The sequence below is a fragment of the Marmota monax genome, unplaced genomic scaffold, assembly GCF_021218885.2.
Source record: "Marmota monax isolate L192 unplaced genomic scaffold, Marmota_monax_Labrador192_F-V1.1 WCK01_AAM20220418_F8-fsc00013, whole genome shotgun sequence".
Classification (NCBI taxonomy): Eukaryota; Metazoa; Chordata; class Mammalia; order Rodentia; family Sciuridae; genus Marmota; species Marmota monax.
In genome coordinates, this window is record NW_026692202.1 from 13,098,214 (window position 1) to 13,118,245 (window position 20,032).

Below are 20,032 nucleotides of genomic sequence, written 5' to 3' on the forward strand. Positions count from 1 at the left end.
TCTCACACTCTTCTATTAATTACAGAAGACGTGAATACATGCTTCCACACTCTTTTTCTTTTCTGAAGATATTCCTTTAGCTCAATTTTCAGTAATTCTTACCAGCTGCCCGCTTAACATCTTCAGGGTTTAGATCTGAAATTGAAGATAAGGTTCTGGGCTTCTCACATTATCTTTTATAAAAATAAAAGATAATATAGCTAGTGGTTTAGCTCAGTGGTAGAATGTTTGCCTAGTATGAACAAGGTGCTGAGTTCTATCCCAAGCATCAGTAATAGTAATAATAATAATAATAATAATAATAATAATAGAACACTTATTAACTAATTATTTGAAAATAATTTCATCTGTTCTACAAAGAACATATCAAGAGTATTCTGCTTCCACTTTACAGATGCAAAATATGAGGCTAAGAGAATTTAAGTAGCTTGCACATAGCTAGGGAATGGCAAAACACTGATACAATTCTAAATCTGTGCTCATCAAAAATCTTTATGCTTTAACTTGTTGTCATACCCTAATTGCAATTTATCTTTCTACCTATCAATTGAGGACTTTGGAACCCAGGAAAGCAGTCTCTTAAATATAAGCAATGGATAAGCAGATCACAGAATCATGAAGTTTAGTGCCTTCAAAGAATCATAGTTATTGTCTAGTCCAGTCTTGTATTTTGCAAATTAAAAACATGCTGTTAGAAACCTAAAAAGAGTGGAATATATATATATTTTCACACTTTTGTTTCCTTTCCTTTCTTAACAATTGCTCCAGGCTAAGGACTTCCCATGAGTAGAGTGGGGGCTCCCAGAGGTGACCTTACCATCAGTATTACCTGTGGATTCATTCCTTACAACTCTTCCTGCTGGGTCCTTCCTCAAACTAATTGGATCTGATCTCTAGAGATAGTCCTTGAGCTCTAGCAATTTTAAAGACTCTCCAGATGATTTTGTTGTGCATCCAGATTTAAGAGCTATTATTATCAGCCACTCGCAACTTGAAAGAATGTCTGGAGACTGTAAATAACCTGCCCCAGATCACAGAATTAGTTAATGAGTTCCATGCTTGTGCATAAAATATTACACATAAAGAATGTTCTGGATCTTGAAATGGAGAAATACTTCTCTAATGTATTTAAAACGAATTCAGGTGAACTAAGTAAAGGCAACATCTCGTCATTTAAGTATAAAATAATTTTCATTTAATAGGCAGAATGTAGTCCTTAAAAGTGCCAGCTCATCAGAACTGGAGATATTTTTAACATACACATACCATGTCCCATCTCCAATCCAGAGTATCAGAAAGTGTATATTATAAATAATCTTTGAAATGATTCTTGTGCAGCTGATCCAGGAAGTTCTTAACACATATGTGTTTGAGGACGACTGGTTTATGATAGGTAAGATGGTTCAGCAACTATATAGAAGGCACAGGATAACTTAGGAAATGTACTTTTTAATAATGTGGGTTTTTGTTTTTCTTGTTTCCCTCCTACTTATTTGAAGAGAATCCAATTATGTGGACCTGTAGGGCCCAAGAATCAGTAAATCTGTATTGCTAGTAATCACCTCTGGTGACCCTAGGTTAGGTGACCTAGGAACCATGCTTTGAGTAATACTGACAGAAGGCAATAAACACTGGAGAAAGGTTCTTTTTAAATCAAAATATTTTCAAAGAAAATCAAAACATGAACATATATTAATTGTGGGTTAGCAAAACTAAATCTAGCTTACTTAAATTATACCTAGGATGAATTCTGTGTATCAATAAATGTTTCAGATTATTAAAATAAGAATTTGAATAGTGCCATCAAATGCATATTTTAAAATAATTCCCAGTATATGTTTGATTTTCTTTAAATAATTAAATTTTCAGTGAATAGCAAGTTACAAAAGACATGGGTAGGAAATTATAGAGAGGAAAAAGATAAAGAAGGACGTTTAATTAACTGAACACTTGCTATATTCCACACTCCAATAAAGAACCAAGATTGTTGTTTTTTTCCACCCATTAGTTTAAATAATCAGTTTCATGCTTTAACTGTTTATACAGAGAAACAATAAATAAATCTCTTAGGAATGTTTATGTCCAAAAATTATTTTGAGGTGGTCATCAAAATTTCATTTTCAAATTCATGCATGAATCAATTTAGATCTTAGATTAGAGAGTAGTAATTCTGGACAGAAATACACAAACAAAAAGGTCCAGAGAGGTTAAGTGGCTTCCTCAAAATTGCAATTTGTTGAACTAATAACCCAGAGTAGCATTATTCATATTTATGATTTAGCAGACTATCTTTCATTTAAGTTCTGTTAAATGTTTTTATAAAGTTCTTATGAATATAGATGCATTTAATATGAATAACTGAGAAGGAGTACAATTTGGATAGTAGTGGAGTTTACCCACTCATAAAATGCTACAAAATCTTTGGATGTGAGAAATCTGGAGAAACAAAATCATCTTAATTGATTGATGTTTGTAATACAACAGAATGCAGTCAGGGAGTTAGAGAGGAAATAAACTGTATTTCTCTCCCTGTGTGGTTCAGTAATAAATATCTGCCCTTCACAGTGCTTGTACTTTATATTCTCCTTAAATACTCATTTTATTTTCCATTAGAAACAGTTGGTATGTTATTAATATTTGAGTAGAATGTTACAAGTTCCAAATCCTATGTAATATTTCTTGCAATGTTACTTCTTTTGGAGTCTTAGAATGTGGTAAGAAAGAAAGAAATTATCATGACTCTCATCATCATGTAGGCACAAGACTGACCAATAAAATAAATACAGAACAGAATCTCCAATCAGTACCAATAAGCTGGTACTATTACTAAATTTTAAAATTTTTATTACCATGAATGACATTTATTATTCATTCAATAAGTATTTGTTGAGATCCTCCTCTGCATTGTGCTAATCTTTTAGATTCTGTAATGTTTTATTAAACAGCTTAATTATAAGTTGTCAAGAAGTTCTCCTAAATGAGATCGGAATTAAAAGGAACTCAAGGATATGATCAAGTATGAGGTCATAATGGAAAGACCTAAAACTTGTTTGGGAAACACTAATTAATGCAAAATCACTTTTGAGGCCACTAAGAATCAAGGAATTTAGCTTTAAAATAAGCCAAAACAAGTTTCCTATTATTTTCCTATTTAATTTCCAATTGGAGGGAAGAATTTAAAGGTTCAGCAAATAATTCCTAAGTATTCTATGACATTATACCTTGATAATATGAAATATTTTGAACTATCATTTCTGCACATTATAGGATTATCAGGACCTTTATAGTAAACATAACAATTTTAAGCTGATATTGGTTTACCACTAAAATAATTTTTCTCAGTTTCTACTTCATATTGTCAAATTTATGGCTGTTATAAAATATGTGACTACCATAGTTTTTCTTTTACAGAGTGTAGTACTGTTAGATATAAAGAATTCAGCATATATTCTTATTAGTAAAACCGATAATAAATAAATTTTATATATTTTTAATAATAAGATCTTTAATTAATAATTAAACATTCAGACCATTGATGTTATAACTTTGTGATATTTTGAAATCAAACATTTTAAATGGTCTGTTCTGTTCTTATATCCATAATATAATAATATATCACTGGGCATAATTATTTGTTTTTATATCCAGCCACAGGCAAAATCAATACATATTTTACATGAAATATCCTTATGAAGAATTGTAATCTATAGGATTTAATAAAGGAGTGGTTGAGAATCAGGTACCTTTTGATGGTTGCATTTCACTTAAATGAGAGCCCATTTTAATCTACTAAACTTCAACTCCTAAAATATTTAAACCAGAGAGAAATGTTAGCAAGTTTTACCCTTTATTTATTGCATACCTTCAAAGGTTGAAGTTCTTTCACAGAATGTACCATCATGTAGACACTAAGCAATGCCAATAGACATTCACATTTATAGGCACTGAGACATACTTTTATGGTAACTTGGGAAGGCAAAGAGAACAATTATGGGATTAAGAGAGAGAGGCCATTACATTTTAATCTTAACTACTCTCACTAGTTGTGTGTGTGTGTGTGTGTGTGTGTGTGCATGACTATCTTGAACAAATAATATCTCTGGATCACATTAGTTCACAAATAGAAGAGATAGGTTTATAAATATTGCTATAATTTGATCCTTCCCTAAATCTTATAGATCAATGGATCCAGAAGTGAAAGGTTCATTAATTTTGGCACTTCATATCAAGAAAACTTATTATTCTGGGACTTGGTAAGGGGTTTCAGTAAGAAGATGCACCAGTTAAACACTTATTGCCTTGGCTTAGTTCACATTATCAGCATATAATCATAGTCACAACACAAGAAAGAGCTCAAATTTGGAGTCAGCAATAGAGGAAACTTAACTCATGTGTTTCAGGTATTTGAAATAATCAACATCCACTTCAGCAATGGCAAGTTGAAGTGACCTTGAAAGCTTTTCAGCTTTCAGAGAAATCTTGGGCTTTCTAAATGTGTTAGCAATGCATTTTCTTTAGATCCTTCCTCTCTATAGATAGAAATGACAAATAAATGTAAGTATATGAATCTGACTATTTATCAATAAAATAAATATAAATGGATGTATTGACTAATAAGTCATACATACAAACATGCTATATTTTTAATAAAGAGAATAAATATTACATGGGGAAAAAAAGGTAATATAAAGGGAACCAAATGCGTAGACAAAGTTTTCATCTGAGAAACATGTCAAGTTACTAAACAACTAGGAAACTTTGCTAACGTGTCTTATTTTATTTTATTTTTCATTAAATCAATAGTGATCCACATAAACTCTGTTGAGAGTAGTATGTGTATAAACAGACTCAGGCTGGAATTGAAAGGAAGCTTTCCTTTATCTCTCTGCTTAATTGTGAGTTCCTTTTAAGACAATGATAGCACCCTTTTCATCTTTCTGTGCTGGCTGTGGGACTGCCTGATACCAAGTGCCTATTCACTGTGACTAAAGAAATGAACCTGGGGAAGAAACCATCCTCTGTTCAATGCAAGCAACTTCCTTTGCTCAAATCCTTCCAGTGCTAGGGAGAGTTCATTCTCTCCATAAGGCAGTCTTGATTGTTGGGCATACTTCCTTCTTACTGAATTGAAATTTATCTCTATTTTCTATGTGGTGTATAAAATTGTGGGGTTGAATGCTAATACCAACATGCAAAAAGATGATTAAAATAAGTCACAAATATACCAAAGTGGATACCATCAGAACTATGTAATCCCTTTGATGATCTTTGGATAAAATGGAATAAAAACACTGGATATTCCTTTGCAGAATGCTTTCCTTGAAGAATCTTTAACATCTGGCTTTTCTTACCCACTATTTCTGCTTCTATCTAGCTCTTCCTTTCTCTAACACTATAGGGGAGAAATGCTGTAGGCAGATGAAAGTTCAGCGATAAATTTCTCCAAAAGTTTAGTGTCATGATAGGTTTATGTTGGTTCTATAAAGCCCTGAAGACCCTAGTCATATGTGCTAAGTATGAATAATTACTGAAATAGTATATAAGACATCATCTCCATAAATTAGTACCACTAGGCTAGAACTGTCACTTCACTGAAACAAACAAATATTTCCCCATGACTTTCAATGCCATTATCTCTTCATTTAACAAATATGTATCTAGATCCTACTGTGTTGATACCAATGTTTCCTGTAGATCCTCATTTTATTATATTTATCCACTTAAACTTCATACATTGATGATAGTTTATTTAGATTCTCTTAAGTGACGGGAGAGATCTTTCAAAAGTTATGTCTATTTATTTGTCCATATAGTAAAATAAAACTATTTTAAATATTTGGGCTTCAGAAAAAATATTTTAAATTGATAAGTAATTAAAAATTAAACATAAATAGTACCATTTATGTATATGATGTACCTATAGATATCTGTTTCATTCTTATTTGAGGAAATCATTTGCTATGTTTTAAAAGTGAGTGTTATTAGGATTGGGAAGATCACTATCCTAGATCCTATTAAGTGTTATTAGGATTATTTTTCTGGGCACTGAAAATCATAACCAATTGGATATTTAATAATTCTTAAAGACTTAAAATTAAGATCCTGAGAATAGGTGGTTGCATTTGCATGTCAACTTAATGAAAATAAAACAGAGATCTAACAGCTCCCTGAATAGAATAGTTCTGCTTCTATCTTTCATGTTCAATACATAAATCATTTTCTTTGCAAATGCCCCAAACAGATAAACACTGATCAGATTGATAGATACACACTTTGTTTGACTCTGAAGTCTTAGAGGTCATAATTTTTGATTTTAGTACATTCTTTCTTTGTTAACATTTTTCCAACTTGGAACTAGAGATTATAATATTTAGTAAAATCTTTCATATTTTAAGATTGCATCTTAATTTCCCAAAATGATTAAAGAGATGATCAGTGTAAAAAGACCAATCAAATCATAAACATATTATAGATTACTACAAAAATATGAAAAATAATGTTTATAAATGATAGTGAAGAATAAATTATTTTTTCAGTGCACATAATTAGGTATATACAGGATAATTTAAAACCAAATGGAATGATAGCTAATGCTGAGGCTCTTAAAAATCTTCATCAAAATATACATGTTACCCAAGAGAAAGTGATAAAAATAAGTTGTGACATGAAAACAGTGTTGTTTTTCTTCGTATCCTCAAAATTTGGATGATATCTCATCAAAGTATTTTACTAAATGTGCAGATGATGGAAAAACTTTAATTCCAAAACCATTTCTCTAAATTGCCAACGGACTTGTATTCTTGATGCCTTTTTACATGATCACAAGCCAAGCATGCATGTGATTCCCAAAACCGTGGAAGATTTACAGTGAAATCTTTCCTCCATTTAAAGTAACTAAGGTATAACTTATTGTTTTTGTCGACTTCCTTTAGATACTTGGCTAGCTCACTGGGAGAGTTATAATCTTCCACATGAATGAACGAATCTGCTGGAATATAATTCTCATAGTTTTCCCTAGATGGTCCCAGAACAACAGGTACAGAGCCAGCCAAAAAAGCATTGTAGAGCTTTTCTGTGATGTAATCTTTATGGATTGAGTTTTCAAAAGAGAGATAAAATTTACATGTAGAGATGGTAGGAATCAAATTTTTATCATTCACATATTCTCCAAATGCTTGCCCATAGGTGTGGATTTCAATACTTTTGCTTAGCTCATTGTAATACTTGACCCTGGCATGTTCAGGGTTCCAGTTACTTACAACCCAACACACCAACTTCTCTTTGCTTGGCACTTCAAACACGAAGGGGTTTGTGCTCACCGTCAAGAAGCCATAAGGCACTTGGATATCTGAGTCACGGCGGTAGGTTAGAGTCAGGTTGAACAGATGCTCAATACCACTCTTCTGGGGAGTATGAGTTGGTGATTCCAAATTCATCCAAATCCATTTCTGGAAGGGCGGTCTGGCCTGCTGAGGTAAATTAGTCAGATCCCAGCTGATGTCTCGGTGATGTATCAGGACTGCGTGAGATTTGTTGTACAGTGAACGGTCTGTTGTGAGATGACATCCTTGGATATTGAACATTGCTTGGCAGGATGTAAGGTCAAAGGTTTGCCCAAAAGGCCACACCCACACCAAAATAGTAGTTTCATTAAAATAATCAGTTTTGGTGGAGAAGAAATTTTTCATTTTTAGCACTGAGCTGGCTGACTCCATTGGGCTGAAAATCCAGCTGTTGGTGGGCTTGATGTAAATAAGCAGACATGCCATGAAGCAGCCCAAGATAATGCAGACAATTAAAAATGGGCGGAGAATTCCTTTGGATGTTGATGTCATAATTTTTTCTGGGGAACAGAGAAAGGAAGGGTTAGTGTAAGGATAAAAGAGAGAAAAAAGAGAAAGAGATGGTACATTATAAAATAAACAATCACAAAATCAACTGCTTTTCCTTTTTAGTGTTATCAAACCATTCAGAAAAAAAAAAAAAAGCTTTCACTTAAGCAAAGAAACTGATTTTAATCAAAAGTTTTCCAGAAACTCTTCTCTACAAATAATGAGTCAGAATTTGTTCTAAATTTATCTGGATATTTTCAAACCAAGTTACATTTTTCTCTAGTGTCATCCATACCAGTTCTATTTTTACTTCCTTGTAGAAAACTGGAACAATATAGTCTGTCTTCACTAAAGCCGTGACAAAAATTTTTAATATGTTGATACTCCATCATATTTGTGAACATTTGTAATTTGATATAGTCACCTATTTGCTAGCATATTTAGACTATAACTTTTTAGTTCAGATGAAATTCAATAGAAACCTGAACTTTTAAAAAGAAAAAAATATGATGATGATGATGGTGACTATTTTTGCCTATGCAAGTTTATCTTTGCTGTTTACAAATATATTAGAACAGTAATGTGATTTTACCTGGCAACTCTTGACTTGACATCTTATTTTTTAACATTGTAATACCTTCATTATTATTATCTTAGAAAAGCTTCTTTTGTTTTTATTTATATAGTTTTCTTACAATATTATATGTATTAATAATCCTTTAGAGAATCCTGAATCTACCAGGTTGTAATAACTAAATGCTCTACTGGCTTTAGAACAGCAATTTCTTTTATGTAGTATCAAGGTATTTAAAAGGTTTTCTTTGTGTGGGAGATTCAAGATAGTGGATTAGAGGAGGGCTGCATTTCTAGTTGATCCGTGGCTTAGGATTTATGCATGTACTCCCACAGTCAGGTAGATGAAAGGGAATTCAGAAACTCATAGAGACCCAGAAATTCAGATGCATTGAACAAAGGGCAAGAAAGTGTAAAGCTGGTGGTGGCAGTGACAGCAGCACTGGTTCAGTGCAGAGGGGAGAGAGAAACACAATGCACAAATTTGACAGAAAAACAACTATAGAACAGAAAAGCAAACTGAACTTAGCTGAACCAAATGTTGCACAATGAGCTAGTCTTGAACATCTGAAAAATGCTCTGTGTTTCTCAACTGGCCAATGAAGTGGAGGCTGGGAGCCATTTTGAATAGGCCACATTGTGGCTTTTGCTGATGCAGGAGCCCATGGCATCATAGCAAATATTGTCATACTGTCCCAACAAGTGCCCATTGGGTGACCTAGGGTGTATATAGTGAATTAAAACAGACACAGAGAAAATTGTACCCCAGGAATTCAAATCAGAGATACAGAAGGGAGTGCAACTTGCTTTCCCTTTGAGTCTGGTGGCTCACACAATCAGTTGATGAGGGTCAGGAAGTCAACAGGTGAGTGTGATTACACTTAGGATTGAGCCTGGAAAGGGCCACACAGGTAGCAGGTGGAGTATGTGAGACCCCTGCAGGGTTGTCTCTCCTGCTCTACTAGTAACTTCCTGAGAGGCCCCTGAGAACCAGGTATTGAAATGCCCTAGAAATGGGTATTTACCTAGCTCTAGGGATGTGGTAATCTAATCTCTTCAGAGTAGACACCACCCAATGAAACTCCTAAGGCCTGATTAGAGCTAAGCCCAGATACTAGACCTTCCCATTTAGAACTCTATAGCAGTCCAATTCTGGAAGCACACAGATCTGTTCTGTCGGGACAAAATTTCAATTGACATTATTACCCATTTCCTCCTACCTTACTGTGGTTGCAGATCATTCCAACTGGCAGCTCCTTGGGCAACACAAAAAGAAGGATTTAACAACCCCTACCTTTTGCTCTCTCTAGAATACACAGCCCAAGAAGAAACAGAAAGTACAGTCTTGTATAGGCAGTGAGCATCCATCCTTGTTGACAGCTTGGACCACCTCAGAAAAGACAATTCTTTCATTTCTGATTAAGAATTTCTTTTCTTCCTCCTCCTCCATTTACTCCTTCCTCTTCTTTGTATTCTTGCTGTGCTGTTGGTTCACAGCTATACATACATGAATATACTTGTTTCCTTTTTTCTTATTCATCATGTTTTAAACATGTATTGTTTTGTCTTTTGAAGGTTAGGTTTTTTTGTTTGTTTGTTTACTTGTTTCCCTTTCTTCTCCTTTTTTCCTCCAACAGCCAGATTCTCTTGTTTGTTCTTTATCTATTTTGTTTTCTTTTTTCTCCCTCTATATAGGTATCACTGACTACATCTCTTCTGCTTTCTTTCTGTTCACATTTTGAATATTCTAAATTTCTTTTTTCTTCTAGTCACATTTTCTTTTAACAAACTGTATTTATTGTGATCTTTTAAAACTATTTAATCAAACATAACTGCTGCCCCACCATTGATGTTATTGTAATTATTATTACAGTGGATGATAAAGTTGACACCTGCTATTTACTTTTATCCAGTTCATGACTATTTATTGTTGTTGCTGTTTGTAAACTTTTGACCCCACCATTTTTGTTTTTGAGATAATTAGTCTTGTAGATGTTGTAGTAGGCACCAGGTGTTTACTTTAATGCTGTATGTTGTTCACTACTCTTCTTACTATTGTTTGCTTTCCCTTTTAATGTGAACTGCTGGGAATTGACTGAGACACTGCAAATCACAGGGTACAGATTCTGATGCTGAGTTACTCCAAAACCCAGAAAGGGACAGTCACCTTGTTCATAAACAAACTAGTCATGTTCAAACTTCAGTGACACTAATGATATTAAAGGGGCAGAACCCCTAACCAATGTCCAGGCCCCAAGTAGAAAATAGTTAGGGGACCCTCAAGTCCTACTCATGGGCATCCACTCCAACAACAAACCAGAATGTAGAAAAGACATCTACAAGGGGCCTTAATCTAGAGTTCTCATATGACTCTTTAAAATATACAGGTTTCTTATGTGACAAAAAGCAATCATAAAAATGGTACCAAACATACTCTGCTGTAAACAACACAATTGCCAGATCAACAAGAAGTACTCCACTTTTGTGAGATCTACAGGGAAAGTTGGATCTCAATCTTTGACACAACACACACTGTCAAACTACACTGAGCATCAACAAAGAACAACGAAGGAACTATACTACAAAACTTTATAGGACACATCAAGAAAAGTACAGATCAATATCCCTGATGTACTCAGAAGCAGAAATCCTCAATAAAATATTAGAAAGTTATAAACAACAGTATATTAAGAAAATTATACAAAAATTATACAATATAACCAAGTAGATTTTTATTTCAGGGTAATAAGGCTGGATAAGAAAATCAATAAATGTAATTCATCACATAAATAGAATTAAGGACAAAAATCACTCATTTTAATAGATACAAAGAAACCTTTTGACAAAATTCAGCACTCACTCATGATTAAAAAAAAAAAAAAAAAACTAAATAAACTAGGGATACAAGAATTTACCTAAATAATAAAGGCTATATATGACAAACCCAAAACTAACATAATAGTGATTGAGGAAAACCTTAAAACACACATTTAAAACTCTGGAATGAGATTTGATTCAATATATAACTAGCAATTCTAGCCAAAGCAATTAGGCAAGAAAAGAAATAAAAGGGACAAAAATAGGGAAGGAAGAGCTAGAATCATTACTATTTGCAGATTATCTGATCCTATGCTTAGAAGATACAAAAAAGCTCCACCAGAATTTTGCTAGAGCTAATAAACAAATTCAGCAAAGTAGCAGGTTACAAATCAATAGCTTACTTATATAATCATAATGAAGCTGCTGAGAATGAAATCAGGAAAACAATTCAATTTACACAAGCCTGTAAAAAAAATCTAGGAATAAATCTAACCAAGGAGGAGAAAGACCTCTACAATGAAAGCTATAAAACACCAAAGAAAGAAACTGAATTAGACATAAGAAGATAGAAGGAACTTTATGTTCATGGAATAGGCATACTTAATATTATTAAAATGTTCACATTACCAAAAGCAATGCAGTTCCCATGAAACTACCAATGACATTCTTCACAGAACTAGGGAAAAAAAAAGTTCTACAATTTACTTGAAGGGGCATAAAAAATGATCCTCAGCCAAAAAAGCAATGAGGGGACCATTGTAATACCTGGCTTCACTTTTTCTATGGAGCTATAGTAATCAAATTTGCATGGTATTGGCATGCAGTCCAATGGAACAGAATAGAAGAAAACTATGTAGAAAAAAGAAAAAGCAAAACACAGAGGCAGAACCACTCAGATACAGTCATTTGATCCTTGAAAAATGTGCTAAAAATATATGCTGGCAAAAAAGACAGCCCTTTTAACAAATGATGCTGGGGAAACTGGTTATTCATATGTAAATGAATAAGCCTAGATACCTATATCTTACCCTACAAAAAATCAAATCAAAATGGATTAACTACCTAGAAAATAGACCATAAAGTTTATAGCTCCTGGAAGAAAATTTAGGTCAATACTCCACCGTAAAGACTCCCAAAGCTCAGGAAATAATATTAAGAATTAATGAATAATATGGCATCAAATTAAACACATTCTGAACAGCAAAGGGAATAATTGAGATTGTGAAGAAAGAATGGGGAAAAAAATCTTCTGATAGAATTAATATCTACAATACATAAAGAATTAAAAAAAAACTTGCCACTAAATCCTAAATAACCCAATTAATTAATGGGCAAATGAATGAAACAAGCACTCCTCAAAAGAAAAAAATCAAAATGGCCAACAAATATATGTTCAATAACTTTGGCAATTAAGAAAATACAAATCAAAACTACACTAAGATTTCATCTCACTCCAGTTGAGAATGACAACCATCAAGAGTGCAGACAATAATAAAAGCTGGAAAGGATGTGGAGAAAAGAAACAATTTTACATTCTTGATACAACTGTAAATTAGTACAATTACTATAAAAATCTTTATGGCGATTCCTCAAAAGTCTAAGAATGGAACTACTGTATGATGTAGCTATGCCAGAAGTCACAACTTGATATTTATTACAAAGAAAGAAAGTCAGCATATTATAGCAGTAAATGCATGCCCATTTTTATAACAGCCCAATTCAGAATAATCAAACGATAGAACCAGACTAGGTACCCATCAATAGAAAAATGGAGAGAGAAAATGTGGTATATATACACAATTGAGTCTTTTATTCAGCCGTAAAGAAGAATGAAACTAATGCAATTTTCAGGAAAATGGAAGGAACTTGAGAATATTATGTTAAGTGAAGTAGCCAAACTCAAAAATTTCTGTCAAGGGTTGTGTGTTTTCTTTCATATACAGAAGCTATGCAGAAAAATAAAAAGCAAGGTATGGGGGAATCTATGAAAATTAAAGGGAGATCAGTAAAGGAAAGGGACCAGGAGAGGTAAGGAAGGTAAGGAAATGGAAAATACTGGGAAATGATATTAATAAATTATATGGTTTTATCAAGTAGAGGTATGAATGTTTAACAGTGAATCCCGATAACACATATACTTCTAAAAAATACAGGAAAACAAAACAAAATAATCCCCCCATTTTTCCCAATAAAATGGTATTACTTACATAAGAAAAAAAATAAATGGATTCTCAAAGGATGAAAATATGAAGAATAATAATTTTAATTATTATTTTTTTTAGTTTTAGCTGGGCACAATACCTTTATTTTATTTATTTTTATGTGGTGCTGAGGATCAAACCCAGGGCCTCACACGTGCTAGGTGAGCACTGTACCACTGAGCCACAAACCCAAACCTCATGGAGAATAATTTGATCTTGTGAATTTTAGCAGATAGAGATTAGAGAATTAGGTAGAATCCTTCTAAAAAATGTCTTCAAGGTTTTCCTCCTTTTATATTATTCCTCTTTATGAAAATGGACACATACATATGATATGTAATATATTTGCAAAATATAGATTTTAACGGATTTCTTATTGACCCTCTGAAAATCATATTATTCTCCTTAACAAAACAATATAGTCTGTCAATTTCAAATTCATTAAAAGTACCTCAAAATATTGATCACAACTAGCATAGACATTTTGAAAATCATATATATATTTTGCCATGTCACTTTTCTTAAAGCTTTTGATATTCTCCAAGTAGTAAAACTTGGTTTTGTGAGTCCAAAGATTCTGGACATTGCATTCTAGAGTACAGCTAGAACTGAAATATTGGAATGGAAAGACTAGCTTACTGTCAAAGTTAGCTTCAGTCCTGCAGTCAGTAAGAGAAAAGAAAAAAAAAAAAAAGGTATGTTTTAAATATGTTCAGGAATTAGTACTTAACCCTTTAAATACAGAGAAAATCAGGAAAGACTTATCAAAGAAATCTTATTTAGATCAAAGTGGCATTGCAATTACTGCATGTTGAACTTCATGATATATTGTTAAAACAGTATCTGTAAGAAAATTTATAAGTTTATACAGTTTTGGGGAAATTAATTAATTGGTTAACTCAAAGAGCTAGACAAAAGAACAATGGTAAAAGCTAAAGAAATAAGAAGGAAACATTGAGATAAGGAAAGAAACCATTGAAGTTGAGGATAAAGATTTGAGGTAATTAGTGATGTCACAAACTTTGAAAATACCAATACAAACTTCAGGAAGAGATAATAAAGAAAGAAAAAGGACATTCAATTTAAATATTAAAAGGCCAAATCACTAATTTAACAAACTAAAATAAGAAAAGACTATCTTGAATAATTTTATGTTAATAAGTTTGAAAGACCTGATTAAATAAATAGTTGTAATTTTTCATCAGTGGAAAAATACCAGCATTGCTACAAGAGAAAACCAAAAATTTCCATTAAAGAAATGATGCCTAAAGAGTGCGATTAATTAATGACAACTAAAACAAAAATTACAGCAGAAAATTCTGCAGGATGACATCAATTCAATGACTTGGGAATATTACCCAACTTTTAAAAACAAATTTTTTTAGAAGATAGAAAAGTAAAATAAGAAGCTTAACTCATGAAGTCAATTATAATCATGTAATCAAAATAAGATACAGAAGGCCAGTTGTGGTGGCACACACCTGTAATCCCAGAGATTTAGGAGGCTGAGATAGGAGGATCATGATTTCAAATAAAAGTGAGGTGCTAAGCAATTTAGTGAGACCCTGTATCTAAATAAAATACAGAATTGGGCTTGGGATGTGGCTGAAGTGGTCAAGAGTTCAATCCCTGGTAACCCCCCTCCAAAAAAAAAAAAGATAGAGAAGGTCTTTTTCAAAAGTCAATTTTAAGCTACACATACGGCACCTGTTTATAATCCCAGGAACTCAGTAGACTAAGGCAGAAGTATTGTAATTTGGAGGTCAGCCTGAGAGACTGTCTCAAAAAAAAAAGTATATATACACACATATATATAGGCTATGAATGTAGCTCAGTGGAAGAGTGTCCTTTGGTTCTATTGTAAGCACTGCAAATACATACATATATACATGGATAGTCAATTTCACTTGCAAATACAGACACACAAATACAAGAAATTTATCAATAAAAAGTATTGAAAGTGTATCAAGATGCAGTTCAACAGGAGATTTATGGTAGTTAAATTTGATCCTTCTTCATAAATTTAAGTAGTTGAACAATTTCTCATTTTTACAGAAACTTGTAAAACTAGTGGAAGGATCTTTTTATTCTCTCAATATTAACATTTAATATACATGAATTTACTTCCCATTGCAGTGTTTTTATGCTATGAGACTGAAGTCTAATGTTTTCTAGAAATGCTCTGATTGGAAGTTTCCTTAAACCCTTATCGAATTAAAATGCAATGACAACCATCAAAGTAATAGCATTCCATTTAAACTGTATGTATGATAAAATTAAAACAGATTTGCCAAACACTATGCTAAATTATTTTAAAATTTGATCCTTAAAAAACTATCTAAATAAATGATGTTTCAATTCAATGCAATCAGACTACAAACAGCAAAAACAACCATCTAACAAATGCTTACTCTCAATCGGGCCTTGTGCCAAACATTTTGCACACATCATTTTTTCATCCTCATACAGCTACTATGAAGAAGTTTTTTTTTTTTTTTTTGTTAATCAATTCTTTACAGATGAGGGAATTGGGTGCCAGAGATATAAATGACTAGGTTAACCATTAGATTATGCTTTCTCTTGCCTTGTACAATTTTCTTTAAACAAATAATACAAACATTAATAATCCATTCACATTTGGCACCTTGAGTTTCGTTGTCTTGATTTCCCTGGTCTCTACCCTTTGCTCTATAATTAAGGACTATTATTTCATGAGCTCAATTTAGGCCAATTTTTCTTAGCCAGATTGATACATGACACTTCTGTTGGACTTTGAGAACTTATATTTATCTCTCTCTCTCTCTTCCTCACCCACCCTTCCACCTCATACCCCCAGTGTATATCTATTAATTTATATTATATTCCCATTTTATAATAAAGAAACTGAAGCCCAAAAGTTTTAAGTAAACTGCCCAAGATTACACAGCTAGTAAGTGGTAGAGCACACTTTCAATTTCCTGTCATTTGACTCCTGAGTCTGGGCACTTGATGACTATTTTTTTTTTTTAATGTTGTATCTGCATGTCTTTTCTTTTTTTTAAATTTCAGTTGTTCATAGACATTTTTCATTTATTTTTTAAAATTTATTTACATGTGGTGCTGAGAATCAAACCCATTGCCTCACAGCTGCCAGGCAAGAGTGCTACTGCTGAGCCACAGCCACAGCCTTTGATGACTATTTTTTATGATCCCTAATTTCACAGACTTCAGCCAGAGAATGTAATTATCTCAGTAATAATAGAATTTCAGCTCCATGAGAGACTTTGCTTCCTTCACTGCTGTATCTTTACCATTAAAATACAGTAGGTGCTTAATATATGCTGTATATGTTGTAAGGATGAATGGGTAAATTACTGTCTCAACTATGTGCAAAATACAGATAGGTAACTATATAGATCAAAAAATGAACCAAATCTGAATGAATAAATGTGTACTTACTTATCTTCTCTGGGAATTTAAAATATATTCCTCTATGGAATAACTGCCTTTGAAATTGAGATATAGGTATTCCTACCAGCAAATGAACAAAATATCCTAGTTTATCTCATTGTCATGTCTCAAAGTTGACATTTATCTTTTATGTGTTTATGTGTTAGTTCCATAACTTTTTAAAAATCTTTTTAGTTAAATGAGGGAGAATTGGTCAGCAAGCAGAAAACAATTTTATTTCTAATATGCTTTCTTCTTTTTTTTTTCCAGTTTTTTATAATTCCTGGGTCTTTGTATTACTGGTTTACTCTTTACAACCTCCTCCCTCAATTTTTCACTGCTGTTGGGGTCAATTACTCAGCAAGAGGACAATTACTCAGTAACCTCTATTTATACAGAAATTGTCAGCAAAGTGTGTCTCCTAAAGCCAAAATGACATTCTCTTGACAGGAATCTTTCCATCTGTTCCTCATAACTAAAATCTAGTTAGGTACTCAGCAGATCTCCAATTGTTAATCAAACCACTCTATTTTTAAAACATCCTTAGTAGTATTCCTATAGCACTCAGTAGAGGCAGCAACAAACTTATAACATAAAGCAAATTGTAGCAGTAAACATGATAATTAAAACTTTTTCAAGTATTTTTTAACAGTTTTGGGTATATGAGAGAATATAAAGGCTTTAGCATTAAAAAATAAGAGAATATTTGGTAAAAAAAAATGTTGCCTGATAAGGCTTGGTATGGAAATGATTCAGTTTTCCATTAAGGAACTATTTCCATTCTTTAAAGATGCTCTAGAATATTAGAACATTTGAACTAAAAAAAAAAAAAAAGGTTAGAGTTGTGATTCTCAAACCATTACCCATACCAAGGTATTTGGGAGAGAAATGTGAAACTAAGGAGAATAGTAGACATCTTTGAGGAGTAGTAATTCTTTTTTAAGTGGTTATGTGTGTGTTTCTTTTCTTTTTTTTCCCACAGAGGAATTTAATCCTATTTAAATGGAAAGAAACAGAAGTATACTATATAAAAGAATTGAATACTTGCCTAAAACCAATATAGAACCAGCCTATTAGGGCTGTAACTTGCTACTTTGAGACATTATCCCTGTTGGTGCTACTATTTATGTTTCAACCCACCTCCCCTCTCATTCTAGCAGTGATGTGGAATTGTGAAATATTTCCCCTTACATCTTTAGAAACTCTCAGGTTAATGTATTTGAAAATCAATGGTAGTGTATTTACTCTCTATTTCTTTGTGTGGGTGCATGATCACACCATTTCTGGTAAGATGCTGTATCCATAGTAAAAACATGTGAAAGAAATTGGTAGGATCTACTCATACTAACTCCAAGTACTATAAATAAATCATTAATAAATTCATAGGTGGACTAAAGTCAAAAACAGTTTAAAAAATGGATGGCCAGACAGGTGTAGTGGCACACAGCTATAATCCCAGTGGCTTGGGAGGCTGAGTCAGGGGGATTGTGGAGTTCAATGCCAGCTTCAGCAACAGTGGGATGCTAAGCAACTCAGTGAGACCTCTCTCTAAATAAAATTCAAAATAAGGCTGGGGATGTGGTTCAGTGGTTGTGTGCCCCTGAGTTCAATCCCCAATACCCCTCCCCCAAAAAAATAAGAGTGGCCACATAATACCACACTTTAACATTTTTTTTTAAAATAAAAACCTGTGAAGTGCTTCGGATAGTGTCTAAACAACAGTAAGCACTGTGTGTTTGCTGTTGTGCTGTTATTCCCCGTTAAAGAACCAACAACAAAGTTCTTAGGTGATCCTCTTATAATAATAGTTGTCTTCAGCTTTCTATGCAAGCTATCATCATTTTGGGGGCTGGGGATGTGGCTCACGTGGTAGCACGCTCGCCTGGCATGCGTGCGGCCGAGGTTCGATCCTCAGCACCACATACAAAAAAAGATGTTGTGTCCACCGATAACTGAAAAATAAATATTAAAAAATTCTCTCTCTCTCACTCTCTCTTCAAAAAAAAGAAAAAAAAAACTATCATCATTTTTATCCATACACTCATAAAACTCTCCCCTAAGTTCAAAATATAAGTCACTATAAATGACTGGATAAAATATATAGGAAGAGTTCTTAATGAATATGAACAGAGTTTTCTAATATTTTATGACAACAGCCTTTAAAAAAAAAGTTACTCTAGAAACGTATTGCATTAAAGCATTGTGTAGCACAAGGATTTGTTTTTGCTGCCTGGAATCACTCCCCCTTCTTCAGCAACCTCTTCAGTTTTCTATTGAAATATTACCTCACCTCTCTTGGGTATAATCTTTGGAGCTTTCCCTTCCCTGACCAATGTTGAGCAGTAAAGTCAGGCCACTCAAACTTCCTTGTGGACATTAAACTTGAAGAGGAGTATCAAGTGTGAAAAATCTTGGAGCTGATTCATCACAGCAGTGTTCCTCAGAAGATAATATGTAAATTCTGCAATGTGAGTTCATGGTGCTGCTCTGGATCTCACCTTTCTGGACTAAGTTCTCTAGGTGTTCTTTTAGTTCCAAAACTTTCTAATAACTTCATTTTGTTTACCCTAGCTGTAATTGATCTTATTGCTTGAAACAAACCCAAGCAAAAAGAAGCCTCCCAAATAAGCAGAAAACCCAACTGATATTCTTCCCTCCTCATTTTTTTTTTAAATTTTATTCAGGATCCAAATTACATAACTGAAATCCTTCAAAATATATCCATAGTCATCCAGATTTTTTTAAAAAAATATAAACACTACACAGTATATAAATTCTCAAAACTTCAAACAAATCACTTTACTTTATATAAACTGCCATACTGACTCCACTGAGAGTTTGGTAGTGTTTTCTAACCTAGAACTTTTAGTAATCTGTTCAGGCAGGCTCAGAAAATAACTTGATAACCATATAATGATTATGTATTAGTATCATATTTGTTTGGGGTTATACAAAATTTTGAACACCACACTGAATATTCACAACTTAAATTACCTGGGTTATTTTTTCTCTCTTGTTTTTTTTTTAATTGCTTTATTTTACTTTTACTCCTCCTTACAATTTTTATGCTAAGAACATGTACAGGACTGAAAACAAAAGCTTTATGCTTTCACTATTATATGCTAAATTATACTCTGCGTTGTTTTACTATACAACTTTATACTTCCATCACTGCAT

The 20,032-nt window shown here is 33.0% G+C and overlaps 1 protein-coding gene across 6 annotated transcripts in view; it reads right to left on the reverse strand.

Annotated features, from left to right (window-relative positions):
- Nucleotides 1-3,995: 3,995 nt before the first annotated feature.
- Nucleotides 3,996-20,032, reverse strand: part of Fut9 (fucosyltransferase 9) — a 186,176-nt gene continuing 170,139 nt past the window's right edge. For all 6 annotated transcript variants that reach the window (XM_058575556.1, XM_058575562.1, XM_058575557.1 and 3 more), the window contains one exon: nucleotides 3,996-7,843. In XM_058575556.1, coding sequence (XP_058431539.1) covers nucleotides 6,756-7,835 — 1,080 coding nt within the window. In that variant the 5' untranslated portion in view covers nucleotides 7,836-7,843 and the 3' untranslated portion in view covers nucleotides 3,996-6,755. The remainder of the gene's footprint in view (nucleotides 7,844-20,032) is intronic.